Source organism: Pocillopora damicornis, chromosome 1, assembly GCF_964200805.1.
Source record: "Pocillopora damicornis chromosome 1, jaPocDami1.2, whole genome shotgun sequence".
Taxonomy (NCBI): Eukaryota; Metazoa; Cnidaria; class Anthozoa; order Scleractinia; family Pocilloporidae; genus Pocillopora; species Pocillopora damicornis.
Genome location: NC_142670.1, coordinates 9015001 through 9034680, shown reverse-complemented (window position 1 = coordinate 9034680; position 19680 = coordinate 9015001). Strand labels below are relative to the sequence as shown.

Here is a 19680-nt window from a genome sequence, read left to right as displayed (position 1 = left end):
GTTTTTCTGTACAATACTTATTTGTTACAACTAGCTTTCCTGGTTTGCAGATTGAGCAATTGCCAGTTAATGTTGTGAGCTGGTATTTTGTAAAAAAATAAACAAAAAGGAAACTAAAAAAAAACATACGCTTTAATATGTTTGTGTAACAAGAAAAAAAAAGAAAAATATCACCAGGTAACTAAAGCTAAATAGCACATGGCGAAATACCGGGTATATATCATAGATTATAGTTATACCGTAAATATTGCCCTGTCTTGTAGTGTTTCTTTACATACCAGTCTTCTAATTATCCAGTACCTGCCGCCATGTGACTGAAAAGAGCTGTTACCAGCAGTAACATGGATTTTCGTAAAAAATAAAAAAAAAACAAAGCTATTAATAAAACGGAACAAAGATACTGGCAGGAGTTAAGTATTCCACCGACTCTGTGTTGTATTAAAAGTGAGGTTATGATCGTGACCGACAAAGACCACCATCTGATTGGCTCGCTGGATTAAAATTGACAGGTTGCATACTTTACCTGTTAGGTCATCAGTCAACATTCGCTCTGGCTGTCAGTGGCTGTTTTTGCCAAAACAATTCTTCGCTATTTGGTCTTTCTTGGTCCGTATGCGATCAGATTTCAAAGAGTTTTTACTCCGCGTTTTTTAAATAATTCGGTAGTCATGTTAAATCTTTTCTGTGGTCGAAAAACTAGAAAAGATATATTGTTAATAATCTCAGCCATCTTGGTAACTCTTGCAACAGGTAAGCAAAAATTTATCTTTTGATTGAGTCGCTTCTTAGGAATCATGAATTCATCGTTTACAAAATAAACGAAGAGCGTCTTAGAAGACGCTATCGAGCACTTTATCATGGCTCAAATAATAATAGGTCTTTTTGCGAACAATGTTAAAAATCCACTGAAAGGCTTCACAATACACGGTTTTTAATCTTACCACCAGTTTCACCAGATTGTCACTTGCTCAGCGAAGCTTGACTGTGAGAACAGTATTGTGTGAAAGTTAACTGCGAGATCATGACTCCATCGGCTCGTTTTAGTCAAAAAATTAACTAGATAAAAGTTTGCAAAGCGAGTCTTTGTGGCTTCAGAAGTTTTCATTTTACCAAAGAGATTGAAATCTCTGTCATTATGTTATGATCGCATTTGTTCACGGCAAATTAAAAGTTTGAAACGATGTTTTTATCGTTGTAGTGCGCTTTTAGATAAATCAATTGAGCAGGAGAATTCCTTAGACACATAAAAATAAATGGTAGTCATGTATACAAATGGGACCAGTTTTCAAAGTGCGGATAACATTATCAAACGAAGAGATCGCTATCCTGAGAATATAGTACGTGTTGACAAAAGATAACGTGCTATTCACTGGATAGAGATTTATCCACTGGGTAGCGTTATACACCTTTGAACAATAGGGAACGGGTTGGAGAGAAGCAGTGTGAGACTGAAGTGTCTTACCTGAGAAGAGAAAATAGTGATCCGGCAACAACCCAAAAATCCTCGATCCATGTGCTCGAGGAAAGCCATTAGGCTTCAGTATCCTTACTCCCTCCTTTTCTCACAACTTTTGACAAGACTCTCTTCTGTAATTACCAAAAAAAATGTTCAAACATTTTTAGCCGCATTAGGACACACGATACTTGAAGAATACAACTGTGGACAAGAAGACATTGAGTACAATGTTACTCTTAGAGGCGGTCAGTTTGCCGGGATTTTCAAGGACCGTGGACCGGTAAAGAATATGCAGGAATGTATGCATTTGTGCTGCAATACAAAGAAATGTGACGTGGCCATGATGCACGGATCAAAATGTTTCAATGTGCATTGTGTGAATGACACAACTTGTGAGACGATTCCAGCGGATGATGAAGATATTGACATGCAAGTTGCACACATGACCACTAAAGGAACAAGACAACTGAGTAAGTTTTTAGAAAATGCTAATTTTTGAGCATGGAAATAAACAACAGAAAGAAGGTTTTTTTCGCTGTATCACGAGCATGGGCTAAAGAAAAAGTTTTTAGTTCTCATGAGGAATCGGACCCAAGGCACTTGGATTCCGAATGTTCTACCACTGGGCCAATAAAACTCCCTTTAGACAAATGGGTCATAACTTTAGTATGAGTAGTTTGAAATCGTTTTGAATTTCTCGCTGCGAACTAGTGAAGGCGGTCGCGAACTTATTTCTAATGGGGCGAACTCGTCATGGTGCGAGGGAACGGGTAGGATCGAAGTGGACTTGCTATGGGGCGAAACCTCCATAGATCAAAGAGACTACATTATTGATTTCAGGTCTTGATCTTCTCTTTCTAATAGCAGCGAGTCCTTTTCTCAGTTTTCTTATCTTCTGTAGCCGAAGCACCGGTAAGCGACAATCTTAAGAGTTATGACCCTGAAGCGAAATGTCCGCACAACGAGATCATGTACAACGTAAAGCTAATGGGTGGATTGAAAGCTGGAAAATTCACAGACATTGGAAAAGTTAAGAGTATAAAGACTTGTATCAGGTAAATTAAATTAAAACTAGATACTATTTCGAGTGCAACTTGATTTGGTGTCAATAAGCACGAGAAAAATTTTCAAAGACAAAACAATTGCATGAGCCCGTAGAGCGATGACAATTTGTAGTCTTCGAAAAACTTACTAGTGCTTATTTGCACCAAATTGCACAAGATATCATGTTGTTACTTGTTAAAAGTTTACATGAAAAACGCATCACGGAAGGTCAAGACGGAAAAAAAATTGATAGCGCACTATTTGTTATTTTGCACTCGTGTTGCATAAAAATTGCACTCGTTTTCAGCCACTCCGACGCGTGGTATTTTTTATGCATATTATTAAAGCCATTACCCTATGCTCGAAGTTGAACATCGGTACCGCTCTGAATGAAAATTGCGTTTAAGGAAAAGACTGTAGTCATGAATTAATTTTAGTCTTATTTGCTCGAAGATATTGCTGCGAGTCTAAGGTGCAGCCATGCGATCTGGCCTTTATGTTAAGTGACCGCTGTTATTTGGTGAAATGCTACTCAGAGGAGAGATGTCAGGCAATTCCTGCTGCCGCTATAGATCATTCATTCAAGCAGAAAATGGCTTTCGTAGCGCCATGGTTGTATCAAAAAGGCAAGAAAGTTGGTAAGTGAAAGGAGTAAGAACAAGCAGTCATAGCACTTTTTTTTTTTTAAGAAATCTGATAAAATGCAGCTTTTTATGACTTCTTCCTCCTTATCTGGTTTACTCAGTGAAAATTCCATCTGGCCAGTCTCCACATCACTTACAATGCGTTCAAAGCAGACGCTACACAAAGTCCCGACTACTCGATGGCCCAAACGCGGGGCTCTTCTCTGACGTGGGGCGCGTTGCAAACCCCCAAATATGCACCCGCTTGTGCTGCGAGGATCCTTCCTGTGACTTGGCCTATATGTTTGGTCGTACATGTTTCCTTGTAAAGTGCTACAGCGAGAGAAGCTGTCGCACGATTCCCGACGAAGACGCTTGGCGCAATGATACTAATTCGGACAGATCCACGCAATACATCGTTACACGAAAGTTTGGTGTAAAATTAAGAGACGGTAAGGGCTTATAAACAACTTTAGATTGCATATTACCATGAGGAAAGGAAGTGGGCTGAAATTATTTGTTAAAAACGTCAGTTATCTCCCAAAATCTCCCTCTTTAAACGTGAAGCTTCGCAAAACAGTTCCTGACTAAAAACCAAACTGTTATCTCTACGGCAAGTATTCTTACTCTATTGAAGTTGTCTCAGCTCTTCCTTGCTTTCTACCGTTGGCCGGCAGCTGGGACGATTCTACAACATAACCTATGCTACTAATGAAACACTTTGGCGTTATTGGGTGTTAAAACTGTTTCATGTATTCAAGATTTCCAGCTGAAAAAAAAATGATTAAAGAACATGTAGTTCATGATGTTTGGAAAGAGTGGATTGACTCCTCGACCTAGTTCAGAACTTTCTATTTCAATCCACTTCCAAAATTTAAACCGAGCGCAGTCCATGTAAAATTAAATTTTTGATTTATGAGTCAGAATTCAGAATGACGTTGTTTCTGTAAGTCCAATATTTTTAACATATGTTTGGTTCTGACATCATTGTAAGAGTTCATCGGCCGAAATGAGGTGCGCTGTGTTGCCGTAGTTCAGTGTTGTCTTAAACCAAGGATAACCTGAATGTTTCACAGCAAAAAAAACAAAAAATTTTATACTTATCCTGTTCTTACTTTTAAAGACGGAACTCCCGTTATACGAACCGAAACAAACCGAGAAGAAGAGTGTCGCCTGGATGGCGAGATAAGGAACAAGACAATTCTCCAGGCCGGCATGGTATCTGGAAAATTGACGCATCACAAAGGTGTCACAGACATTAACTCGTGCATAAAGCGATGCTGTGAACAGGACCAATGCCATGTGGCTATGATGATGGCGGATAAGTGCTACACGGTCTTTTGTACTAATAAGCAGTACTGCCAGCCCAAACCAGCTCCGGTAGAGACACACCACACCAACCCCACAGTGGCTTATGTCAAGAGAGGAGAAATAAGCTTTGGTAATGTATACATTACAGTAAAGCCGTTTTTGTTATCCTTTGAATTAATTGTCGAAACGGTGAGATCAAAGGGCCAATCAGAACAAAAGTTAACATCTTCATTAATCAATAATTATTCAAGGTGAAGAACGGCAAACTGTTTGAAGCGGGAAGACATGTGTGACCAATCAGAATTGATTTAATTTCATGTCCAATTGGTTAGCGAAGTAGTGCGAGTACACTAGACCAATCACAAAGCAAGGTGAAACAAAACCTAAGCAGTTTCGCATCTCTTTCGATATTCCATTCAAATCTGCTCTTTGGGGTTAAATGAGTTTAAATACAGAAAACCATGCAACTGAGAGTATAACTTGCTACCTGCTATCTTGTCTCTTTTTTCTTTCAAGAGGAAACTAATTACGTTGGCACAAAATAGAGACATACATTTATTTATCAAAATACTTATCTTATCATTGTTTTACAACAAAAAATCCTGCAGCACCTAAACCAAAGTCGGTGATGCCGCAAATTGAAAGATTCCACCCTAACGTAGTGCAAGATGTCGAAGAAGAATATCTTGAAGCTGATGACAATAACGTCAAAGGCAGTATCGACGTGGATGCCAGCCAACGCAGCAGTTTGCCGAGCATCCCAAGTAAAGAGGCTGAAGCAGAAGTCTCTGGGAGTGGAGGTATTGAGGAAGTCGAAGAGTATCAAAGTGGTAGTGGGGACAGTGAAAGTAATGATGATAGCGGTGACCAAAGCGGGTCGGGAGAAAATGTAGAGCAGGATGAGGAAAGTGGAGACGAGTCCAGTGGCGAGAGCGGAGCTGAAGACAATGAAGCCGAAGGTAGTGGGAATGAGGATAGCGGAGCTGAAGATAGCGGAGCTGAGGATAGCGGAGCTGAGGATAGTGGAGCGAGCGGAGAGGAAGAAGACAGTGGGGTCAGCGGAGACAGCGGAGACAGCGGAGACAGCGGAGACAGTGGAGACAGTGGGGATAGCGGGGATGAAGAAAGCGGCGATGAAGATGAGGATAGAGAAGATGAACTTCAAGGACTGGCTCAACTCAGGAATATTCTGAGCCTCAAAGGCGTTCTTTGATCATAGTTACAATAGTAAAACGGTAGTTTTAATGGAATCAACAATGCTTCGTATAGGAGTTTAGTTTTTTTTTTTTACATCAAGAAGTAGTGGCTCAGACTCTGAATACTTGGGGATGCATGTTTGCTGACGAGGCCTTACTTCAAGGCCTTTTGGCCCAAAGGTTGTTTTCAACTACATTCCTTGAGGGAGTGAATTGCTTTTCAGTTTGTGAGAGAAAAAGAGTTAAGGATCTACCTGAACGCTCACATGATCGAAAAATACAGCACTTGAAACAAAAGAAAGATCCATGGAATATCACTGTGTTTGCTCCGTTCACCACAAATTTTGCTTTAATGCTAACTAAAGTAAATTTTTCTCTTCGTCTTTTTTTAAAGTCTCTGTTACAACGTGTTACTAGCCTAACTACCTTTTAAAGACTTGATCTAAACTGGGTAAATATGTACAAATTTGGAATTTCACAAATTAAAACCCACTGTACATAATTGGTCACTTAAGATATCTATAATATTAAAGTACGGTAATTAGATTAAATTACAAAAAAAGCATAGTTTTATAATTGAAGATAAGAATGTTAATAAACAAGAATGGATTTTTAGATATTCTAATTTGTTTCTTACTCTTCTCTACGCTTGGACACTTATTTAGAAGCTGATACAGGCGTAATGTCCTCTTGCGAAACGAAACCTTTTTTTTCTGTCGAATCATAATTTTGAAACAGGAATTTTGTTGTATGCAATGACAAAATTAAGAGGAGGTGACATTGAGAGCGAGTTCAAGGCTCCAAGGTTTATATCAACGATGCTTCCGCTCAGGTTCTCAAAACAGCTTTCCCTACAATTGACATCACACTATGTGACGAGCAATTGCTTCTGTGTCCAGATCTACAAGTAATAACGTGGAACTTTATGATTTTTTATGATAATCTGATTTATGATTTTTTAAGATAATCTTATGCCCTTAATTTACCTATTCCCACAAATTTTTACAAAAAATTAGTTTCAAAATGATCCCCTAAACGAGCACGAACACTCTTGATAGAACGTGTCTACTGTCATTGGTCAATTTTAGAGCAATTGAGTAACTGAAGCCTGCCTTTTGGCTGGTTCGATTCTGTCAATTATGATATATAACCAAGGGCACATTTGTCTTAGCTCAACTTAACTCCATTCAGGTAATGTATGACATTCATTCGCTGCTCTCAGAAAAATTCGTCCGAGGCAACCATCCGTAGTAGAAATCTACCACACGAGTCACTTGGCTAGTCAAGCGATATAGGTGCCCATTCGGTTCGATGAATTTAAAGGGAAATTCATTTATATTACTTCATGGTTCAGAAATGAGCGTTACGGTCCTTAACTTTCGCTAAATGTCTTCTTGTTAAATCACAAGCAGTGGTTTTCTCTTGACAGTAATACGAATAGAGAATCTATCTTCACTGAACCTATTTAAAATGTTCAAGAATGAAGATCACCCTTCGAATTGAAGAAGAAGTTGTACCTAATATCTGCAAAGGAGAAACACAGTAATATAATTGACGGAGAGCAATGGCTCTACAGTTATTATTTCCGGTTGATTTGTTGTTTTGAATTTGCAAGTACTGTTTGCACAGTTTAAAAAAATATACAACACGTTCTAAGACGGTGAAAATAAAGACAGTTTCTCAACTTACGTCTATCAACATACAAAAAAATGCACTGACTTTTTTACCACTTGAAACTCGTGATAATCTATATTATTTAACGAGGAAAACGTTGCATGCGATTATAAAACTAAGGGAGAATTATAAAACTAAGTGACGAGGGGAACGTACGTTTTTTGATCCTTTGAAATAAATATCTGTGAAATAAAACCTACGACAATATTAGGCCATTAACAAAACGCTTCGCCTATCGGTTGGGGCGCACCAAGCTTCAAACATCAGGTTGAACGCAGCTATGTCTCGGTAGTTCAAGTAATTTGCGAAGAAAACCAAAATAAGATCAAATGATAATAATAATAAAAAAAACAAAACACGAAAACATAACTTGAGGCAAAGTTGACTTAGCCTAATTAAAGTAGGGTGACTCTGGATGCCGTTTTTTTTCTCCTGTCTGTCTGTCACGCAAGATAACCTTTATAATACGCTTTCTTACTGTAACACAAATTCCAATTGGAGATATAAACCTAGCGTATACTGTGTCTGTTACAACCCTCGTCGGCGGTATGTCGATAAGATTTCCGCGGAGGCTGCATCGGACAAGTTAATAAAAAATGAATCTTTGTTTAACAAATTTAAAGCGAAAAAAAATTTACAAGGTGTATGGACTATCAAGATATGTTTTTATTTCTACTATGTCATACAAATACAGGTATTTTGGGGTACCAGTCACTTCCTCCTAACACTCGTCCATAGAAATTCCTCTTGTATGACGATATTCTTGTACCTAAAGAATATCCCGGCAGATTTTACACTTCTAGATCACGTGAGGAAAACACGGAGCATGATTGGACAAAATTTGAGATCTTGATGATGTAATTGTGTTCTATTGTTCGGCGGGATCGAGTTCTTTCCTTGATAACAAAAGAATACAACTCTAATATGGCAAAAACTTAAAAAATAACCCGGTTAAATTAATAGGTATTTTATTTTATGACGCTATTTTTTCTAAGCTATTTTTTTAAAGAGAGAAATTTGAATGATGTTGCCATGTGAATGAGATTCGGGGCTGTGATGCTCGGAAGAAAGATGAACAGTGGCTTACTGTTCATTTGGTTGTGTGCTCTCTGCGGAGGTAAGTTAACTTGTAGCAGATCGCTTTGCTAAGTTTTCCAGTTGTGTGTGCGTGAAGTGCTGTTCCACTAACATTTATTCGTGTATGAATCTAGTAAAGAGCTCGTCAAACTACCTACAAAACTGTAAGAACACCAAAATCGAGGAGAATGTCACGCTAAAAGGAGGCATAGGAGCAGGAACTTTTCGAAAGCTTGGTAAAGTTACCAGCATGGAGTCTTGTATTGAACTGTGTTGCAAAACTGCGACTTGTGATGTTGCCTTCCTCTCGGCTGCTAAGTGCTATGGAGTCGAATGCGTGAGTGATGACGAGTGCAAGGCTACAGCTACTGATACATCTGATATTAAGGTGCTCATAGCACACGTGCGAACAGGCCATAAGAAAGGTTAGTGCTCCGCCAGTTGAAATGGCGGAGGTAAATAAGCTGTTGTGGGAATCTTTGAACGAACTTGGTTATAGTCGCTGTTAACCTCATTCCGTAAAATACAGTCCGTTATTCTACATTTAGATCGATATGTGCGGCGTTAATGAAAGCAATGGATTGTTTGAAATTGACGTGGCGTTGAATTGGTGCATTTGTGCAAGAAATCTCGCTTTTGAAAGCTTTCTTCTCCAGATAACTTTATTCAATCTCAAATTTTTCACGGGGTCTGCAGCGTAATGGTGTATTTGAGGACTGATTTTGCGCTTGGGATAAATTTCAGTGAAGCGAGCGATGATTTTTCCGGCGATTACACTCATTAATCTTTGATCGGCTTCAGAATTGAAAGCCTGAAAGGTAGCTAGCCACCCGGAAAGAAAGAATGGTGAAAACAGGTTGTAAGCAAAAGGGACAGCGGGAATTTCTGCGTACCGTTTCTTCTTATAAAACAAATTCTGCTATGTCAATTTCTGTCTGGTTTGTTGTCTATTGTAGAGGGCAAGATTTACCTCAAAATAAGTGGGTGAATTAAAATCTCTTGAATAGCAATTGGCGATAGCATAAAGAAAACAGCTATTATGGAAAGTTCCTCCAGTAGATTAGAATAGGAAAATATAACCAATACATATATAATAGTAAAATAAGGTATGAATTTGCTCCTGCGAATGAAAAACTGCTGAACGCTTTCATGAAACTGTCAGTGACTTAAGAATAATGTTTTTTCTTAAATCATTTGATATATGTCAATCAGTTAATCCTTCATGCACACACAGCTGAGAGACTGAGATTAAAAATATTATGTCGTAAATTAAAGTAACTTTCACAGCCTCATATTTAATTACGTAGCTCTGTCATTTTAACTCCAGCCCATGCTCTTACCGACTGATAAATTAGACTTCAAGGCGATTTCAAGTCGAGAGCAAGGGAAACACAGTCTTAAAAGTCCAATGTAACTGATCTTATTAATGTGTCCATGAGTATTCATTTGTCACAGAGCAGCGGATGTGAATCAAGCTGACAATTATTAAGCCATGAATATATAGTGCAACCACCGAGAAACTATTTCACAGGAAGAACCAGCTTAAACCAACGGAGTTCATTTTTGCTATAACTTGAATATTGTGGTTTCATTCGTTTTCAAAATAATTTGAACTTCTCAATTCAGTTCTTGTCCTCAAAATTTTCCTCTTATTCGATGTTTATGCAATATTCCTCTATATTCAGTCGATTTTTTTTCTGGGGGTCTCAATGGGGTGATGGCTTTGACGGCTAACGTTTAAAATCTTGGCCAATTTACGCCTAACGGTTAATTTTTTCCTTGCAGATAAAAGAAAAAAAATTACCGTTATCTTTTTTTTATTACTCACTGTTGTAATTTTGACGATCTCTAATTTTTTTGAGGCTGTATTACAGCTGACTGAGTTAATCCCATTGAGAGCATTTTTACGATGGTATTTTATTGCAACTTTAAGCATTGATCATTATGATGAACAAATACCAATTACATTTACGCTAACTTTTAAAAAACTCATTGGCTCTATTCATAAATTTTCGAAAAAAAAACAGAATTTCTCTTTTATTCGTTTCAGATAACACATCATTAGCTTTTATTACTCCTAACTTCACATCGAATGTTAAACCACATCCAAATGGTTTCTTGGGCTCAAATCAAGGAGGCCTATCTGCTAACACGCCAAAAGGTCTCATCGCACAGGGACAAACATCATCGAGCATTGTTAACCCATCTATGGCTGGACAATGCCAGCCGGGAAAAATTTTCAAAGAAGTGACCTTAAAAGGAGGCATTAATGCCGGTACATATAAAGATGTTGGCTCTGTGAAAAGCATGGAGGAATGTTCTGGTAAATGCTGCGAGTTCGCGGCTTGTGATTTAGCGTTTATGCTTTCAAGTAGATGTTATCTTGTTGGATGTTCAGAAGGCAAAAACTGTCAGATACAAAAAGCAAAGCCTTCTCCGTATCATCCATCTGTGACTTACATTGAAAGATGGAACAAGGAGGGCGTGAAACATTCAGGTATGTTAAATCTTCGACAACACTGCAAATTGAGCGCTATTTGAGTGCAAATAGAACAAGATGGATGGTTATTTTTGAGGCTCGAAGCTGAATTAAAGAATTTTTTTTTTCGCCTCAACACTAGTATAGAACCAAAAAAAGCGTCTCAATGAGGAATCAAAACTCAGGGCGACAAAGAGCTTTGTCAAAGTTAAATGAAATTAATAGCATTTTGATCTGCGAACGACACAGAGTTGAGAAAATAATCCTTGGAGAGCTGCAGGCGGAGAAATTCACAAAAAAGCGCAAAAAACTTAATTAATTCTTTAGAAAACTCGACGGGATTCGAACTTGTTTCTCTATGGTGAGTTTTTGGGTTGTTGGTACTTAGTAGCTATTGAATCCCTATAGCTCAGTGGAAAAGCATCAGAACGAGGACTTTAGAAGTTTGGGACCCGATTTGTTATGGTGACTCTGATTTTCCTTAGTCCTACGCTCGTGATAAGACGAAGAGTGTCTTTCGTTTTGCTTGTTTGGTCCCGTAACATGCACTTTTACACTGAAATCCCTCGTCTTCAGTCTGGCAACGTTACCTAGCCCCCTCTCTCAGGGGACACTACTAACTCCTCAATTCATTTCGCAGATACCTGGATATGAGGGTAGATATAGCTTCTAAGGTTGTGCATCATATATAAAAGAGGATAAAAAATTGATCTCAATCATTCTTTTCAATTTGTAGACTCGTTAGCTTTGGTAATATATATGATTAGGCGATTAGGGCAACTTGCCACTTTTATACTCAATTTGTTCGTTTTGATTTTTTGCTTTTGCGTTTTTGCTAGAGATAGCCATTTCGGCTTTTTGAAATGCCCGTGTCATATTGAACTGCACTGATCGAATATTTTTCTTATGCATAGTTTTTCTTGGCGACTCAGCCGAAACCAAATTCACATGTCCCGCGGTGAAGCCCCTGACCAAGGTGACATTAAAAGGAGGACTCAAAGCTGGAGATTTCACAGACACAGGCAAGGTTGGAAGCATAAAGGAATGTTACGAGACTTGCTGCCAACATCCCACGTGTAATCTGGCCTTTATGCTGGGCCAAAATTGCTTCTCGGTCAAATGTTATAACAAAGACTTGTGCAGTACAATTCCTGCGCAGCCTTCCATTTTCAATCCACAAATTGCGTATGTTTGGAACAGAAATGAGATGAAAAATGGTAAGTTAACATAGTAAGAATTACGTAGAGTAGAGCTTTAAAAAACTTACCTTCTTAGTGATTACCTATGAGTAACCGCTTTAATATTCCTTCAAATCTTGTCGGTGGAATTGAGGTAGTGTGATCGCAAAAGATTCGGTTTACCCTTGTTGACAAGAGCGTGAGGACTAATATATATATACATATGAGGAACAACACTAAGAGCACCATTTTGAAAAGAAAACCGTAGCGTTTTCAATAGAGAAGATATTATTTTTTACGTAGCAATAAAACTGCATTTACTTGCATATAAATAAAATTATGATATAGCTTAAAAACAGGTGAAAAACATCTAATACTGCATTTATTCAGAGCTTGCTATTTTCTCTATTTAATTTCCAGACTCACCTAAAAACAAGATATTAAAACCTCAGCTGGTTTGCCCAGCTGGAAAAGTTTTAGACAGCGTAACTCTTGTCGGTGGAATAAAATCTGGGTACTTCCGCGATCAAGGAAAAGTTAAAGATATGGACAAATGTCGACGAATCTGTTGTGAGATGCCACACTGTCATTTGGCCTTCATGCTGTCTTCAAATTGCTTTTCGGTAGCATGCAAAAGCGCTGATGCGTGTAAGACTCAGGGAGCTAATCCATCGAGATACAACCCTAAAATATCATATGTAAGGGATTTTAAGACAAATGCACTGCTAGGTAAGAGAATTCACATGCTTATCATTTGTAAACAGATGAAAACGATTTTTGTCTGTAAGTATAAAACAAGGCTTTAGGTCATTAACACATCAAAGAGCAAGGGACTTCAGCGTCGACAAGTCGTGGATAGTTCGCCTAGAACTAAAATCTCAGTGTGGAGAATTGTTGTTAAAAAGCACCATTATTCGGAAACTTCTTGAAGATTCTTTTCATCTTAGGAACTGATCCCATTGTTTTTATTTCCTGAAAAGAGGAATGTTTAAAGCAACTGAGCTTTTGTTGCTGAAGCAAACGGGCTTCAGAATGAAATAAAACTTAAATTCTCATATGAAAAAAGGGAAAGAGGATGACTTCAAACAACCCTAAAACTCGAAAAAAAATCCTAATTTGCTTTTCAAAACTGCTTTGAAACAACCCCGCTCTCCAATTTTCATTCACCCATTCGTGCAGTGGCTGAGGCCGGCAAAAAAATTGAGATAAGATTTTCAGGAAGACGAAAGGCTCAACTAGATCCAATCTGCCCGGTTATTTGAAAAACACGGTTTGTAATTCAGGGTTTGGGCTGAAGTTGTTCATTACGCTTTCAAAACACTTATTATTCTTGTTCTTTGTCCAGTTTCTTGGCAAAGTCACAAACACATTTTTATGTAAAGTATATTAGTCACACTAATAGTTTACTTGATTTGATTTTATTAAGCACTAATATCAGCCGTCTACAAATTTTCAGGAGTCCCAAAAGTAACACAAACAGAAACAAAAGAAACCATCCCAAGTTTGACGCAAACCCAGTTGGTACAGCCTACCACGCCAGGACAGCCACCCCAGATCCCTGGACTGAGAGGTCCAGCAGCAGACGCGACACAAATGGCTCAGTTTTCGCAGACACAAATGCAAGGACAGAACCCTCTGATCAGCCTACAGCAGCCGCCATCACCATTGGCGCCACCTCCACTTCCTCCGTCTCCATTTGGGTCCAACCCACCCGTCGAACAGAATCCTATGATGCCACAACCAGGGATTTCACCTGGCAACAATGCAGGTATGCAGGAAATTTGCAATCCTTGCCAACTTTTCTTCTGAAGACTTCATGGACCTGCACAAAAAATTACTTTGGGGGAGGATATGCTTTCATTTTTCTAAAGGAATGATTATTAGTCGTGTTACTCTTTAACATCCATGTGATGAGGACGGAGCGTAAAAGAGATAGGAAAAAATAGCTTATTTCTCTGAGGTGAGAAATAAAATGTATCAATTTGGGGGGCAAATCGGTCATTCATTGTAAAATTGGCTGGATTAAACAAGGCACATTTTTGTGTCATAAAAAACCTTGAGGGAACCGATCGGATTGCGCGTGTTGAGGAGTTTAAAGCCAAAGTTATCTCATTTAAAAACAGATAAGATCTTGAAGAGCTTATGAATGTTCTAAGGAGAATTTATCGCCTTTCTTAAGCAGGTATACAGCTTCCAGTCCCCCTCACAACACCGGCAGAGAAGATAGCACCATTGGTACCACAAACTCCCGCAGAAATTCAACCAATCACAAATCAGCAGGAGACCAAGAAAACCGACATTGCGGCTGCGCAGACAGATCAAAGCCTCAAGAGTCAGATCAAGTCAGCTGCAGCTGGCCAAGCTATGAAAATGAACATCGTAAACGGAAAAATCGAATTGACTCCCGTTGGAGCATCGAATGTATCTGAAGACGCCCCTGGCAAAACTTCGGATACATCCCATTCTTCCGAGTTCAAAGACAACGAAAAAAGCGACTCGGGAAAAAAAGCCTGCGAGAAAGTGAAGGTGCATAAAAATGTAACTTTGAAGGGTGGAAAGAAAGCTGGAAAGTTTAACAATCATGGTGACGTGCAAGGAATGGATGAATGCCAGGATATATGCTGCAGGGATGAAAAGTGCAACGTTGCATTTATGCTCGGCAAGACATGTTACTCCGTAGCATGCAAAAGTAAAGAACTATGTGAACACTCAAAAGCTCCCCCAACGGATTACAATCCTCAGCTTTCTTATGTGAGACCAATGAAAAATTCGGATAAAAAGGGTAGGTTGATTTTCTCAGCTTTCGACTTCACGAGTCGTTGGGCTAGATCAACTTCTGGTATGTTAATCAGTCCGTCAGAGTATCTCCCTTCGTAGCAATTTGGCAAAAATCTGTCTTAACTCACTAAATCTATTTTTTCGAATTTCCTTCTACTAGAATCCAGTAAAGCACCCGCTATCCCGCTAGAGCCCAAAGACCTCAAATGCAAACATAGCAACATTACAAATGACAAAGATCTCCCAGGTGGAATTCACAAAAACAACTTCACAATTGTCAAAGACGTGGACACTATGGGCAAATGTATGGAAAAATGTTGCGACAGTAAGAAGTGCGATATAGCCTATATGGTGGAGAACAAATGCTATTCTGTGTCATGTTCCAGCAAGGATTTCTGTATTCCAGTCTCGGTAAAGGCCTCTAAGAAGACACCTCTGATCTCTGCGATGTTGATAAAAGCGGAGCCTAAAGAAGAAATAGGTAAAAAAGTAGAAACATAAAACTCAAATTTATCTGCCGAAAACAAGTGCGAAAATATAATACAGATGGATTAATTACCCAGAAAATTTTTCTATGGTTTCATTAATGGTTTCCTCCGGTTTTCCTCTCCAAGAGGATTTTACTTTTCCAATGGGAGTCAGTGGAATTGTCCTCGGGAATGATTTAATAAGACACTAATTTCTATCTAAAACTAAAGAATATAAAACGGTTATCAAATGTGCCATGACACCCACTCAATAACCTTTTTATATAGCTTAACGAAATCCAATATTTCAGTGAAAAGTTAGCTGGTTAACGGAGCGGGTAAGATGCCCATATCTCGCCCACAGTGGATTGCTTGATTTGTAACCGTAAAGGTTTTTCTTGTTACTTTTGTTTACTTTGTTACATGGAACGAGGAAAGGCAATTAACAACTAATGTACCTACTTCCTCAGATTTATCCGCGGTTGCTTCTTCACCAGAAGATTCTGCAACTACAGAGCTGGCCTCTAATTCTGCCACGTGCATGTTGGACAGCAGAATATCCAATGATATCAAACTTCGGCCGGGAACTAAGGCTAGTAACTTCACAGCTCTAGGTAGGGCAGACGATATCCACCGGTGCATCAGACGATGCTGCACTCGCCCCTCGTGTGATATCGCTTATTTATTAAATGGGAAGTGTTTCGCGGTTCAATGTCTTGACGGTGTCTTATGCCAGACAAGTGCTGAGCCCGTATCAGAAGGGGCAAACGTCAAGTTGGCTTATATGAACAGAGGATCGTCCGGTCAAAAGGAAAAAGGTTAGTTCATCTCGTCTGTTTTGCACTTTCTCGTGAGCCCTAAGTTGTCAGTCCAAAATGAATGTACAAATTCCTGATACCCGATAACAATTGCCTCACCCATAATCAAGATTTCTTCAATTTCGCACCATCTTCAATTTGTCAAAAAATTCCGCTCCCAGTTCAGTTTGCATTGTAATTGAATTTGTACCTTACAAGGCAATTTCACAGGAAATGAATACGAAAATAATTATACTAGCTTTCCTTTACTGCTAAAAAAAAATTCAAGCCCTTCAGTTTAGGAAAAATAAGCGCATATTTCGATAATTTTAAAGTATTCTCTTGCAGACTGGATCATCGTGTACATTATAGCTGCTTCCTTAGCTTTCGTGGCTGGAATCGGCGGAGTAATATGGGCTGTGTGCATTTGCACGAAAAGGTGAGATAATGAATAGCTCCCCTGCTATTCAGGCCTGAAAAAACGTCAGCCTCTGGATAATGTGCTCAGATCTTAAAGCTTGGCAGTAACTTCACATTAAGAAATAGACTTTCAGTTCTTTTTAAAAAAAACATATTACACCTGGTGGTGAAGCACTCAAACTATATTTAGAGATTTAGGTCTCGAAACAGTTTTTTTCGCCATGTGCCTACTTGCATAGTAGTAGCTGAGAGGATAAGATTATATCATTTTTAACTCTGCAGACAAAAGCTTCGTAAACAAAGGAGAATGCTGGACGATGACGAAGATGATGAAATGCTTCCCAAACGTAAGTTTTGTCGTTTTGTCGTTAAGAAAAAAATAGCGGAGGGGATGGTTGGGTGATGAGAAAATTTACCTGATTCCCCATCAGACTCTGTAATATTCTTATGCCTACCCCCCTCCCCCCCCCCTTCATTGGCAGTTAATTAGCAGTCAAACTTATATAGCTCCTTTCGTTCCCCTTGAAAATCATGTGATCTCCCGAAAATCCTCACCTCCCCAGGCGATAAATAATTGGCGTTCCCCAATCCCATCTTATCTTAACAATTTTGCTCACCAAAATTCTTCTTTTTCTGTTTCTTTCTAATTGTTTTGTTTTGTTAGCCACACAGACACGATACAGAACCCCGATGCCAAGATACTAAACAAGGCAGGCTCCTAACTATGACAACGTACCTTGTACCCGTCACCCGATCTTTATGTCCATTTACGCGCCAACCGTCGGTAACATTCAAAAAGGAAAATTTTATACTTTGCATCAACTAACGGCCCAGAAAAGACTTCAAAGCGTTTAGCAGGCTTCAGAATCGGTGGTGAATTAAGAAGCTACCGTCGAGAAGACTGGTTGTCACTTCCAGTAATGATGGCATTGGTCTAACCTTTAACTTAAATGCCCTTTGGTATGCATGCAACCGCTGGTCATTAAGAGCAGCGACTTGGATCGCAAGTAGAGGAAACTAAACTTGTACTCTTTAAATACGGGGTCGGTGACAACACCACCAACAAAAGAAGTTATGAGCAAAAGACGTTGATGATACTTGGCGATCGCTTCCTCGTAAATTTTATTGTTTCGCGTTTTGCATGCCAAAACCTCTGTAAGTTGAAATAATAAAAGGCTGTTTTCTAGGTAAATAGCGCAACTTTACACGATTTTGTTTGTACAGTAAACATTGCGATCAGGACTACGAAGTTCCAGTTAAATTACCTTCTCTTTCCTAGATTGTTTTTTGTTCCAACGTTGAAAAAGCTCGTATTGGTGACAAAAAATGTTATACCGACAAAACACTCTTACGTGCTCAATGGAAAGGACCTACGAGGCCCTTTGATGAATGTTTCCCCAATAATCTAGACCTTTTCAATTAATTTCCATATGGCAGGAAATCAACCAGCATTCAGCTTGCTTTTTAAAGCCAACGAAAGTTCAAATACCCTTTAAGTTTCATGGCTCTTTCTTTGGCGAAAGTTTTTGAACCAGTGGAATTATTCAACTCTGTGCACTGAAGTAACATGCAGCCAAAATGATAATGATCAGAACTGGAATAACATTGTACATGTACTGACATCAAACTTATTTTACGCTAATATTACAATGTAGAATATTCATTTAATAAATATATTTGAAAATAATCCTCACGCTTTGATCGTTGATGTCAGAGCATGGCTATATACATCTTTCCCCGATGCTTCTCGAACAAAAAATTGCTTTTAGCGTCCCCTCCGTACGCAACATTTATAAGGGGCAGTTTTAGACACCACTGCGCGGTTTAACCCGCAAACCCCCCGAATAAACAAGTTTCAGTTGGTTTTACGCGTACCGGACAACCAAGAACGTGCTTGCCAAAGCTAATTGGGGAAAATGTGACTGAGAAGCTATCACTTACGCAGGAAGGGCCATCTAGCTTACCACGGACGTGAAGGGTTTGGCCATGGTCGCGGCCCACTGCGTTTTAGCCCTTTGTTGACATCAATGAAATCAATTAATTTTTGGAGCACGCGTAAAGTGCTCCTTATTGGGATGAGTCATTATCAATCGTCTGGCGGGAGGGGGGGGGTATTAGGGGGATCCCATGGTTTTAAGGGGGCACAGTTGGAGGATCAGTCGTCACCAATGGAGTGAGTCAATACGCTCGATACCAGCAAAATTTTAACCCTACATAACTTTACTTCCGTTACAAATTTTAGAGTAGCATAGTGGTGCTAATTTCTCCAAACAAAGAAACTGTCTAGGTGAGTAAATAGGTAAGTCTTATTCATGGAAAACACTAATTCAATTTCCTTATTATATTTCAATAAATGAAACCAATGTATTAAATAAGATAAGCAAAGGCTACTTGTTGCTAAACAATAAAATGATCAATAGTCTCAAATACAATTTTAAAATCTTGAAAGTCATTGAGGCTCGAACATATTCGTCTAAATCGTTCCATCTTTTTGCAGCAGAAGATATATAACAGACGGATTGTATGACATAACAATACTTAACTTCCTTCGTGTAACTCTATTTTAAATGATATGAAGCAGTTCATATTTTTTGCCGTAGAATACGAGCCATATTTATAAACAATCAATAGACTCCAAAGAAAAATTGTATACATGTTCTTCCTTTGAGATCAGCTATAAAAAAATGCAAAAAAAAATGACTTTCTAAGTTTTTATCCTCTTTTTGTTATTTGCCACAATGCTACGAAACGCTGGGGAATTCCTGCTATTTCTTTGCGTGTTCGAGATGATTTATGCTTAACGATCTGTTTTTTTACAATGATTTCGATGAAGTATTTTACTTCCTTTCACCTTTTCTTTTTACTCTCTCTCTCTACTTAGTAGAGATAGACCTCTGCTGTTATTAATAAATAATCAAATTCTTCGTCTTCTGCTGTGAACCCTGAAACAATACTCTCCAGCCGCTGTAACAGGTCATGTTCTCTCTTACGTAATTTACGGAGGGAAGACACGACGACATCCTCTTGAAATCTTACTTTCTTTTTTTCTCTACGTTTGCTGCAGTCGTCATTGCTTTCACCTTTCAGATATTTTAACGTGTTGCTTATCCTGTCGAACAATGCTTGCCTCCTTGTACTGCATTGCTGTTTATCTATTGTTTCTATGGATCTTTTCTTCCT

The 19680-nt window shown here is 38.8% G+C and overlaps 3 protein-coding genes across 7 annotated transcripts in view; 2 read left to right on the top strand and 1 right to left on the bottom strand.

Annotated features, from left to right (window-relative positions):
• The first annotated feature begins 512 nt into the window (after positions 1-512).
• On the top strand, positions 513-6255 carry LOC113678017 (uncharacterized). Of its 2 annotated transcripts, none has more exons than XM_027194890.2 (7): positions 513-750; positions 1633-1926; positions 2358-2511; positions 2954-3138; positions 3246-3575; positions 4247-4564; positions 5043-6255. In XM_027194890.2, exons 1-7 carry the CDS (start codon positions 669-671, stop codon positions 5645-5647), a joined length of 1968 nt encoding a protein of 655 aa, XP_027050691.2. In that variant the 5' UTR covers positions 513-668; the 3' UTR covers positions 5648-6255. The 2 variants fall into 2 exon arrangements, with proteins under 2 accessions (XP_027050691.2, XP_027050689.2); XM_027194888.2 differs by having other exon boundaries at positions 535-750; positions 1624-1926.
• A 1903-nt stretch (positions 6256-8158) lies between these two features.
• Positions 8159-18187, top strand: LOC113678015 (uncharacterized). Of its 4 annotated transcripts, none has more exons than XM_089196753.1 (12): positions 8159-8421; positions 8516-8806; positions 10432-10878; positions 11775-12077; positions 12459-12767; positions 13495-13806; positions 14218-14820; positions 14977-15297; positions 15754-16101; positions 16429-16519; positions 16783-16847; positions 17165-18187. In XM_089196753.1, exons 1-12 carry the CDS (start codon positions 8343-8345, stop codon positions 17203-17205), a joined length of 3210 nt encoding a protein of 1069 aa, XP_089052879.1. In that variant the 5' UTR covers positions 8159-8342; the 3' UTR covers positions 17206-18187. The 4 variants fall into 4 exon arrangements, with proteins under 4 accessions (XP_089052879.1, XP_089054285.1, XP_089053373.1 ...); XM_089197247.1 differs by having other exon boundaries at positions 8178-8421; positions 14221-14820; XM_089198159.1 differs by lacking the exon at positions 8516-8806 and having other exon boundaries at positions 8162-8421; positions 14221-14820.
• Positions 18188-18699: 512 nt separating this feature from the next.
• Positions 18700-19680, bottom strand: part of LOC149051835 (polycystin-1-like protein 2) — a 9564-nt gene continuing 8583 nt past the window's right edge. The window contains exon 5 of the mRNA XM_089187628.1: positions 18700-19680. This exon is cut by the window's right edge and continues 1370 nt beyond it. Within this exon, the coding sequence (XP_089043754.1) occupies positions 19378-19680 (303 nt within the window). The 3' untranslated portion in view covers positions 18700-19377.

Coding starts and splice junctions, on each gene's coding strand:
- LOC113678015 (XM_089196753.1), top strand. CDS start 8,343: ATGAGATTCGGGGCTGTGATGCTCGGAAGAAAGATGAACAGTGGCTTA. Junction 8,807..10,431: donor GCGAACAGGCCATAAGAAAG/GTTAGTGCTCCG, acceptor TATTCGTTTCAG/ATAACACATCATTAGCTTTT. Junction 14,821..14,976: donor GAAAAATTCGGATAAAAAGG/GTAGGTTGATTT, acceptor TCCTTCTACTAG/AATCCAGTAAAGCACCCGCT.
- LOC113678017 (XM_027194888.2), top strand. CDS start 669: ATGTTAAATCTTTTCTGTGGTCGAAAAACTAGAAAAGATATATTGTTA. Junction 751..1,623: donor CTTGGTAACTCTTGCAACAG/GTAAGCAAAAAT, acceptor AAACATTTTTAG/CCGCATTAGGACACACGATA. Junction 4,565..5,042: donor GAGAGGAGAAATAAGCTTTG/GTAATGTATACA, acceptor AAAATCCTGCAG/CACCTAAACCAAAGTCGGTG.